The 10,334-nt window shown below is 50.7% G+C and overlaps 1 protein-coding gene across 6 annotated transcripts in view; it reads left to right on the forward strand.

The window, feature by feature from the left end:
• Positions 1-4,770, forward strand: part of ACACB (acetyl-CoA carboxylase beta) — a 115,879-nt gene extending 111,109 nt beyond the window's left edge. For all 6 annotated transcript variants that reach the window (XM_066370699.1, XM_066370695.1, XM_066370697.1 and 3 more), the window contains 5 exons: positions 192-304; positions 1,242-1,396; positions 2,031-2,201; positions 2,319-2,455; positions 3,104-4,770. In XM_066370699.1, the coding sequence (XP_066226796.1) occupies positions 192-304; positions 1,242-1,396; positions 2,031-2,201; positions 2,319-2,455; positions 3,104-3,230 (703 nt within the window). In that variant the 3' untranslated portion in view covers positions 3,231-4,770. The remainder of the gene's footprint in view (positions 1-191; positions 305-1,241; positions 1,397-2,030; positions 2,202-2,318; positions 2,456-3,103) is intronic.
• Positions 4,771-10,334: the final 5,564 nt, after the last annotated feature.

Below are 10,334 nucleotides of genomic sequence, written 5' to 3' on the forward strand. Positions count from 1 at the left end.
TTTATGGATATAGAAGCAGATGACCAGACAGGGAAAACGAGTTGCCTAAGGTCACACAGCAAGTCAGTGAAAGAGCTAAGAACTGACACCCAGATTTTCTGGTTCTCTTGCCTCATCCCCATGTCTCCTGGCTGGCTGTCACTTGCTGGGGGACTCTGTCACACCTCACCCCTACCTCTTTTTTTTTTCAGGGGGGGTGTTCTGGAGCCAGAGGGAACAGTGGAGATTAAGTTCCGAAAGAAAGATCTGGTAAAGGCTATGAAAAGGATTGACCCAACTTACAAGAAGCTTGTGGAACAGTTAGGTGAGAGGGTCCAAAATGCATCTCTCCCCTCAGAGGTCAAGAGAGGCCTATCCCGCTCCATTGTTGGAGGTTTCTCGTATGTTAAAAATAAAGTGAAGACAAACCAAAAACACAGCTATAAACTTGTGAGATATTTTAAATGCTTATATATAGCAAGTCAGCCCCTTTGACGTTAAAAAAAAAAGCATACATAATGGCTTAGTGAATTTGTTTCTCATCACACACAAACTATAACCACTAAAGTATTTTGGATCAATAAGGGACATCAGAACTTTGGTAGCAAAATGTTCCTTTAGAATTTCCAATCAGACATAAAGTATTGGTATTTTACCAATTTTGTTTGAGTGATAGCTTTGTTTCATGCTCTTTAAAAGTCCATATTAGGTGTCATTGTCTTTATAACTGCTATTCCCAAGATTTGTGTGTGTGAGTGTATGTATGTATGTGTTTATAATTTCTTTGGTTTGCTATCATGGTAAGGCTGATCTGATAGAATGAGTGGGAAGTGTTCCCTCCTATTTTTTGAGTTTGAATTGGCATTGTTCCTTTAAATCTTTGATAGGAGGTCTCTGCCTAGAAATTCATCTTCCTTAATCATATATAGGACTATTGGGGTTATCTGTTTCCTTTTGGGTGAGCTTTGGTAGTTTGTGTATTTCAAGGAATTTGTCTATTTCATCAAAGTTATTGAGTTGGCATAGAGTTGTTTATAATATTCCCTTATTACATTTTACGGTCTGTATTAAAATAGGAACTGCTGGTACCCTACAAGCACAGTAGGTCTGATAAAAAGGGGGCAGAGTTTAAGTTACAAGTTGAATGCCATCTTGCAGTTGTGGGTGTTATTTCTGACACTGCATGAGCAGCTTTCTTTGGGGGTGCTAGCAGGGTTTGGTGAGGACTGTCCTGAAAACTCTGGATTGGTCCCTTGCCGCAGGAGCGTCTGACCTCTCCGACAAGGAACGCAAGGACCTGGAGGGCCGGCTGAAGGCCCGAGAGGACCTGCTGCTGCCCATCTACCACCAGGTGGCAGTGCAGTTTGCTGACCTCCACGACACGCCCGGCAGGATGCTGGAGAAGGGTGTCATCTCTGTAAGAGCTTGCAGCCCGTGGGGGCCGGGGGTGTGTGTGAATGGCCCATCCTAAGGTTACGTGGCTCCCAACACATGGCAGAGACTTAGGCTCAAACACTGCATGACAGTATCACCTTGAGAGCTTTAAAAAAAAGTCCCAGTGCCCAGGTGGCTCTCTAGATCAATTAAATCAGAATTTCTGGAGTAGGAGTCAGACAGCAATATTTTTCCCCCCCAAAGATTCCAATAGGCAGCAAGGTTTAGGAACCACCAGTGCAACCTTTGTGTGTGCCTCTCACTGCTGAGCCGATTTGGGAAGCGTTTCTGCCCTGTGTTCGCCCACCACTGACCATCAAAACCCCCGCCCTGTTGCCGTACCCCTAAGAGGACATCCCGCAGTCACCTGCTACCCTGTGTCCCGTGCTAGGTCCTCTGTGCCTCTAATAAGCCAATCTAGAGTCCTGGCAAAGTCCCGGCTCTGCCACTCCTCCGGCAGGTGCCTCACGCCCTCCCCGGCCCCGGTGCCACAGCTTCCTGTCCTGTGAAATGGGAATGATCACAGAGCCTGCTCCCACCTCCTGGCTCAATCCCACGCAGCAGCCTGGGTGTCCTCCCGCCCCTTCCTGGGACTCAGGCCTCGGGCTCGTCCGCAGGACATCCTGGAGTGGAAGACCTCGCGCACCTTCTTGTACTGGCGCCTGCGCCGCCTCCTGCTGGAGGACCAGGTCAAGCAGGAGATCCTGCAGGTCAGCAGCGAGCTGAGCCATGTGCACATCCAGTCCATGCTGCGCCGCTGGTTCGTGGAGACGGAGGGGGCCGTCAAGGTGGGCTGGGGCCCGAGGTAGGGCAGGTGGGCGGGTAGGCGCCGTGGGGGGCCGAGGGTGGGCCTGCCCGCGCAGCAGCGAGGTCCCTCTCTGAGGCAGCCTTGGCCCCCTCCCCAGGCCTACCTGTGGGACAACAACCAGATGGTGGTGCAGTGGCTGGAGCAGCACTGGCAGGTGGGGGACGGCCTGCACTCCGCCATCCGTGAGAACATCAAGTACCTGAAGCGAGACTCCATCCTCAAGACCATCCGCAGGTGAGTGGCCTATCCATCCCTTGGACTTACCAGAAAGTGCAGAGGCCTGTCCCCAGAGTGGTCACTGGAATCCACCACACTGCAGGGACCCCGGGTCCTCAGGCTCAGCTTTGGGCACGGAGATCCACAACATGGCCCTGGGCCAGGCCCGCAGCAAAGAGGCCACCACACCCCCAGAGCCCAGGGATTTCAGTTGATGACCATTGTTGGAACATATAGGATGACTGTCCAGGGTCATGGATAGAGAACCCATATTCTGAACTAACAGGTCTTAAGCTGCTGGCTCCCATTCAGTATCAGCCTTTCTGGAGGATTTGCTCCCCTCGTTCCCATGGGTTCCCCAGGGAGAAGAGTAGTAGATCACATGGGACCCCATTTGGCACGTGAAGCTGAAGTCCTGGGGAAATGCATATGTCAGGTCACACGAGTGACCAATAGAGTCTGCTGTCCCTAGGCCATATTCTCTCCTGCCTACCAAGGGACTATCACCCCCCTGTGGTGACCACAGCAGGAAGAGGTTCAGGAGTTCTGGGTTGTTGTCCACCCAGGAACGTGACATGGCCCTGCATGGGTATTCTTAGGGCTGTGCTAAGGTCCATTGAACTAAAGGTGGCAGTGACTCCAACCCTTCTCTCCCGTCCCTTGCAGCCTGGTCCAGGAAAACCCCGAGGTGGCTGTGGACTGCATAATGTGCATGAGCGAGCACATCAGCGCGGCCGAGCGGGCCCAGGTCGCTCACCTCCTGTCCACCATGGACAGCCCAGCCTCCACCTGAGCCCTGCCCACCCAGCCACTCGCAGCACCAAGGGCAAGAGAAACCACGCTGCCCCCCTGACCGCAGGCCCTCGTCAGGACCTTGGGGGTTTGCTGTTTCAAAAAAAAAAAAAAAAAAATTCCTGGGCATATCTGCAAGGCTGCTGGCTCCCAACTCACTCCTGTCTCAATAAACTGCTTGGAGCGCCCCCTTCCAGACAGAAAGAGCCTTTTCTCCATTGTTGGGAAGTTTCTTTTTGGTCTCTTAAGACATTTTTTTTTTTTGCTGCATCACTGAATCCAGTTGAACCCAAGCGCCCGAGTTGCCTTTTCTTTCCAGTGCCTGGCTGCGGGGTCCACGTGTCCTTTCGGGCTCGTTTTATAGCAGATCATGGAATCTTTTCTACTTTTTACTCTGCGACCAGCACTTGATGTAAGCATCCTCTGTATTTCAGCAGAATAAAGAGGCCAAGGAAAGAAGTATAGAGACAAGATGAAGAGAAGCAGCCTATGTTTGTGATGATGCTGTTTGGAGACTGCCGAGTCACCTGGGAAAGGGGACACATTTTTTTTAGTAAGAGAATAAGATGGAATCTTGTTCCCCAGACATACCCTGGTGAATCACTAGAGGTGTCCCATTGGCAGGCCATGCTTAGCACTCATCAGCAGAGGTTCCTTCTGAGAAAGGAGAGCAAAGTGAGCAGAATTGCCTGGCCATAAGTTCCAGGGCATTTGGAGATCTCGTCTGCACGGCTCACAGCCCTCTGCCCCTTCCCTCGGAGGACGAGGACCAGCCTCTCCCTTTCTGTGGGATTAGCCACCATTCCCAAGTACACTCCTGCCCTGTTGGAGCTACAGAGGTGGTAGAAAGCCCTCCCAAACTCATTGCCCTGCCTGCTCCCCGCTGTGAGTAATGCCACTCTCTTGGAGGGCCCCTTCAAGTCACCGTCACCCTCTCACCTGTTGCCTTGATGTCCTTGGCGGGATCCAAGCTGTTGGTTTTCAAGGACTGGACCACAAGGACCACACTGATTTGCTCAGGGAGGCCTTTGCTACACACACGCACCAGCACCCAGCTCCGAAGACTACAGTGTCAGGGCCTGACATCCTCCCGGCCCTGTCCGTTCGTCCGTCCGTCCGTCTGTCCGTCCCCAGGTGCCGGCCATGATGGGGGTTGGCCACCCCCACTTCAGTGATGGGCAGTTTGTCTGAGGACACCCAACATTACATCTGTCCAATTTGGAGGACAATGTTTGCCCAGGGAAGCCCCCACAAGCCAGATGCTTGAGGCTGTCTGAGTTTAAGAAAAAAGTAGTATGGTCTGTCAGCTAATGATATCCCTGGCATTGGGGCAGTTGGAGGGGGAGACAGACAGATTAGTCATTGTCCCGTCCTGAGGCTAGGGAGGGGGAATCCATGCTGCTTTGAGCACCAAATGTTGTCTGTATATGGGAGGCCCCCTTGGCTCTGGAGGGAAAGACCAGTTGATGACTAGCTGCTACCCAGGAACGGTGGGCGGAGGAACCCACCAGATGTGTGGAATAAATTATTTTTTAAAGGAAGCACTTTGGCCTTGACTTAATATCTTGATCAGAAAAGGCAGGCCGCCTCCCCTGAGCAATTCCCCAGAACTCACCATCCTCCTGAGACAGCTGAGATTTGCAGCAAGCCCCCAGCTCCAGACGAAGCTGAGAGTGGACTTCCTATCCCCAAGGCGACAGGTGAAGTACTTGGTCTTGTCCGCTTGATCCCAAATATGGACACAGGCTGCTGGAAGTACTTTCCCTGATGAGGCTGACTTTCCTCCCTGGGGCTGGGGTGGGGGGGCTCAGCAAGGGGACCGCAGGGAAGGGAAGAAGGATTAGGCCACCAAGTGTGGGCAGAAGCCTTGGTGAGCAGCTCAGGTCCAAACGGAATGCCCACTGAGCATTCATCTCCATGAGCCGCTGAGGTACATGCTACACTGTGTCCTCATTTTCATAGGAAAACCTCGCTCGGCTCAGAGATTTTGGAATAGACTTGTCCAATGTCACAGAGGTGGTAAGAAGTGGGGCCAAGCACCCAGGCCGGCCCAGACCCAACCTTGCTGTGCTTGCTTACACCTTTCTGTAAATCCTGAACCTTTGTGAGGGTTGTGTTCTGGAACATGAGCACACCGCCTAGACCAGGCCCCCCTCCTCCCTCCCTCCCTGGCTAATCCAGCCAGTGTCGTCATTCAGATCATTGTCAAGAACCTCATGCTTTTTTGCTAGTCCTCACACCAGGGTGTGGGCAGCTGCCCTCTCGTCACTGAAGCCTCTCCCTCCCTGGATGAGCAGGTTCTGGAGTTCCCTAAACCACTCGGATGAACCCCATGTCCTTGCACACACAGCTTGTCCGCATCGTGAGTGTGAGGTGCTCCCATACTTGGCACGTCCCTCCCCAACTCGAGTTCTCCCCACCTTTGCCTTTTTTTTTTTTGTCCTTTCCACTTACCTTTCTTCTTCAGCTCCAAAACTCCCATCGGCCTTTCATCCCAGGGTGACTTCTTCCTGACACTTCATTATGAAAAATTTCCAAATACCAAGAAGTTGAATTATTTCCAGAAAACACCCGGTTTTCTACCCCTGGCTGCCACCATTGATGTCTTCCCCCTTGGTCTTTGCCTGGCTGACTCCTACTCACCCCTCAAAACCCAACTGAAATGGTGCTTCCTCTGGGCAACCTACCAGGATCACCTTCCCAGTGTACTAGAGACCACAACCCCTGTGCCCCTGCCTTGTGTGTGGTATCATGTGGATTGTAAGTGAAATGTATACCTGAGGATCCAAGATCCCTCTGGCTGCTGAGGTGGGGGTGAGTTTTGGGCAGCAATCTACTGACAAAGCTGGCCCTTTTTCGGAAGGGGAGCTAAGAGGCAACCTCCAGTGATGTTCTTGGTCTTTGTGATGCCCTGACCCAAGTCATATATATCTCTGAGCATTGTCATGTGCAGGAGACACAGGCCAGAGCCTAGAAGTAATTAAAAAAATTTTCATTGTGGTAGAATATATTATACATAACACAGTTCACCATTTTGAAGTTTAGTGGCATGAAGTGTATTCATTGTACAACCATCACCACCACCACCTGTCTCCAGAACATTATATTCACCTAAAATTGAAACTCCACACCTGTAACTCATTTCCCCCCTTCCCACCAACCCCTGACAACACCATCTACTTTGTCTCTAATGAATGTGACTGCTCTAGGTATCTCGCATAGAACCACACAGTATTTGTCCCTTTGGGACTGGTTTATTTCATTTAATGTCATGACCTCAAGGGGCATCCGTATCATAGCATGTTCTTTTCAAGGCTGAATAATATTCCATTGTGTGGATAGAGCATGTTTATCCATTTACCTACTGATAAACATCTCAGCTGCTTTGCCTTTTGGCTGTCGTGACCAATGCTGTTATGAATGTGGATGGACCAATGTCGGTTCAAGTCTCTGTTTTCATTTCTTTTGGGTTTATACCCAGAGGTAGAATTGCTGGATTGCGTGATGATTCGGTTTAATTTTTCTGAGGAGCCTTCATGCTGTTTTCCACTGTAGGAGTACCATTGTGCACTCCCACCAACGGGGCACAGGGTTCTGCTTCCTCCACATCCTCGCCAACACGTGATTAATGGGCTCTTTTATTTTACTAATAACCATTCTGACTGGTGGGGCCTAGCAGTATATAATTTTAACCCAGAAGTCACTGAATCTTTTTACTTGCATCCCTCAAACATCGTGGACGGGATATACAGACCCTGTCAGTGAGCTGTTCAATGCCCAAATTGCTCTGTCCACCCAGCTGTTCCTACCTGGGCTGCCACGCCTCCCTTCTGCCCGCCCGTGAAGTTGTCTGCGTTTTAGTCGTTAGTTTAGTGTTTGTCCTGCTACCTCCAGACTCCTAGGTCGCAGGTCCAGCATCCATACCCACAGGAAGAACAGCGTGGCCACAACCAGCATTGTCCAGCGTTGGCGATCCCAGACTCCAATACCTCATGTCCTACTTCTGACCATTTCTTTTATCCCTTTGCCTAAACTTCCGTTAATGAGCTAATGCTGCACTGGCAGCCGCGGAAGGAGATGGCTGACCTGTAGGCCTGGGGTTAGATCCCAGCTGCCCAACCTCAGAAGCTTTGCTCCTCTTTAAACCAGCGCATCAGCCAGGCCCTCTGAGATGGCGTAGACTCTGGGGAAGCAGAGTGTCACCAGAATCCGACCTCTACCCCTAACTAATCAAAGGTAAGCTCTCAGCCACTCTGAGCCTGTTTTCCTCTTCTGTAAAAAGGGTGATGTGTTTGTTTCATACTGCTGCCGTCGCAATTATCACAAACGTAGTGGCTTAAAATCAACACATTTTTCTACAGTTCTGGTCAGAAGTTTAAAACGCAGCTCACGGGGTTCAAAATCAGGGTGCTGGTGGGCTGCAGGCCTTGCGGAACCTCTAAGGGAGGATTCATTTCTTTTGTTTTGGGGGGGTTTGTTTGTTTTTCCAGATTTTAGAGGCCCCATTCCACCTTCGGAGCTGACACTTACCTGCCTCCCTCTTTTACTTATAAGAATCTTGTGGTTACATTGGGCTCACCTGGGTAGTACAGCATACTCTGCCTTAGGGGCAGCTAATTATTAAACTTAATTCTCTCTGCTACCTTGATTTCCCTTTGTATAACATGGTCACAGGTTCTGGGGATGAGGATGTGGCCACTATTGGGCACCACTGTTCTGCCCCCCACCGGGGTTAATGACAGCTTTACCCCCTGGAGAGGATGAATACTGAGATACGTGTGACTTCGTGTATAGCATGGAGTAAGCCCCCCAACGCACACACAGACGTTAGCCAGTGTTATGATTATTTTTGTTGTTAGAATGTGGACCATTTCTAATTGAGGGGGAAGAAAAACTGTTGGACCACTATCTCTGAGCTTCAGTGTTCTCATCTGGGAAATGGGCCCATTTCAACTGACTGTGTGGGTTGTCGTGCTGTTTCAGGAAGATGCTTAGTGTTTTATTCAGGGTGACATGTTTCAGGCGCCCAAGTAGTGGAGATATGTGTTTGTCTTCTGTTGCCCAATCTGAGAGAGAACCTCAGTGAAGCCTATTTCTCCTGTCTCTCCACGCTTGCTCCTGGCGCCAGTGTGGTCCCTGCTGTGACTCTGTGACATTGGCATGTTTGCCTTGCTGTACACATCTGGCCCCCTTGCCTGTGTAAGGAATCGATGTCAGACTCATCAGGGCTCCCCGCCCTCTTCACATGATGACCAGTCCCTCAGACTTTATCCACTCAGTTTTGCACCCCAGGAGGGTGCCCCTGTCCCATCACTTCTGCAAAGCCCCTGGGGTGATACGCATTGGTTGTGACCCACATGGCCTGGGTCACATGCCCTCTAACACCAGCTTGAGTCTGTGATGCCTGCTTTGGCTGGGCCTGGATCATGGGGCCACCCTGGAACCAAGCTGAGAAGCAAGTGCTGTGTGGGAGACTGCAAATGGAAAACCCCTTTGCAGTTCAAGGCTTAGCAAAAGGCTAAGTTCTCCCCCCACCACTTCCATATTGGCTAAGAAGCTGAGTATTTGCACTCCTCCCATCCCCCCACTCCACTTGCTTGCTTAAGTTGCTAGAAGAAATTTACATGCCCTTCTCACCCCTTATTTGTTCTAATGTCCATTGATTTGAGTTATGCAGGGTGGAGGGTTTCTACACTTGGCAGAATTCTTGGGTTGCCTTGGAGATGTGTGACTTTGTATCAGAGACTTCCTTATTTGCATATGGCTATATAATAAAGCAAACTGGGGGCCGTTTTGCTCTGTCTTGCCATCATCTTGCAGAGGCCTCCCAATCCCATCCTATTTCTCTTTAAGTCTGTTTTCTTCATTCCACATCATTCTCACTCAGGACATGGAATTACAAGCCGCGCTGGTTCACGGTAGTGCTGGGAAGATAAAGGCAGCCCAGGGTGGCTGTAGGCACCCTCTCCCTGCCACCGTGGGGCCCCACTCGGCACTTCCTCATGCCACTCACGGCCCCATTAGTCCATACTTTTTCTCCCTTGCCAATTGTCATGTGCGTGATGCTGGCCTCCCTACCCATTCAGGCTGCAAGCCATTTCCTGAGTGGGCTTACAAATTAGCCGGACTCCTAATTACTACACCTATTTGATTTTGTTTTGGTTGGCAAGTCACCTGCTTAACCTCTGAGCCTGTTTCTTCATTTACAAAGTGGGTGTACTAACTGGTGATGCCTGTCAGGGTTGTAATGAGGGTGGAATGAGCTAATTCACAGCAGGGACTAGCACAGGGCCTGGTGCTGTAATGGGTGCGGTTGCCAACACCCGAGCCATCTTTGAACCCAGGTATTGCCACACTGGTAGCTCCGAGTTGTACCACTGAGCTCTGGCTCTGGAGTCTGGCACCGTGGACTCAGGCCTGCTTCTTCAGTTGACCTGGAGTCCTACCCACCCTTTCTCTGAGCAGTGAACAGAGCCGAAGTCATGCCTGTCAAGAGCTTGGCACTGAGGGACAGTAGATGGCAGCTGTGCTAATTTTATTGATACCGATGAACTCCTCTCAGTTTCTGGTGTGATGGGAACCTCCCTTGGAGTCACAGAGCTGCTGGTCAGCCTTTATTGACAGAAGTTATTCAACACTACACCTACACAGTCTCGGCGTGACCCAAACATGGGGTCTTCATTAACAGCAACGCAAACATCTTAACTCACTGGGGCTACGTCACACAAAGCAGCTGAGCAATGCTGGTCAGACGGGCAGCACTGGGCTGTGTCTAACGATACTGATGTTTGGCATAAAGTTCCAGAACTACAAAGAACTTAAAGATGGTTCTTCAAGACAGGGCTGAAGATCAAATTTCCCAGGTGGCTGGCTGACCTGCCGATTGATTGGAAAAGTCTGGCGCTAGGGTTGGGGGACTCCCAGACACAGGGACCTCAGATACATTCTGGTGGTCAAGAGGGGGACAGTGGTACAAGCCCTTGTTGAGTTTCTTGGTCTCGCCTTAGCTGGAAATCCCCAAGTGACTATCTCCTTTCTCTACCCACTCACCTGGCTGCCCTCCAACCCAACTGTCTGTAGAACCTGCCACTTGGAAAGTCAGTAA

This window comes from Saccopteryx leptura, chromosome 2, assembly GCF_036850995.1.
Source record: "Saccopteryx leptura isolate mSacLep1 chromosome 2, mSacLep1_pri_phased_curated, whole genome shotgun sequence".
Classification (NCBI taxonomy): Eukaryota; Metazoa; Chordata; class Mammalia; order Chiroptera; family Emballonuridae; genus Saccopteryx; species Saccopteryx leptura.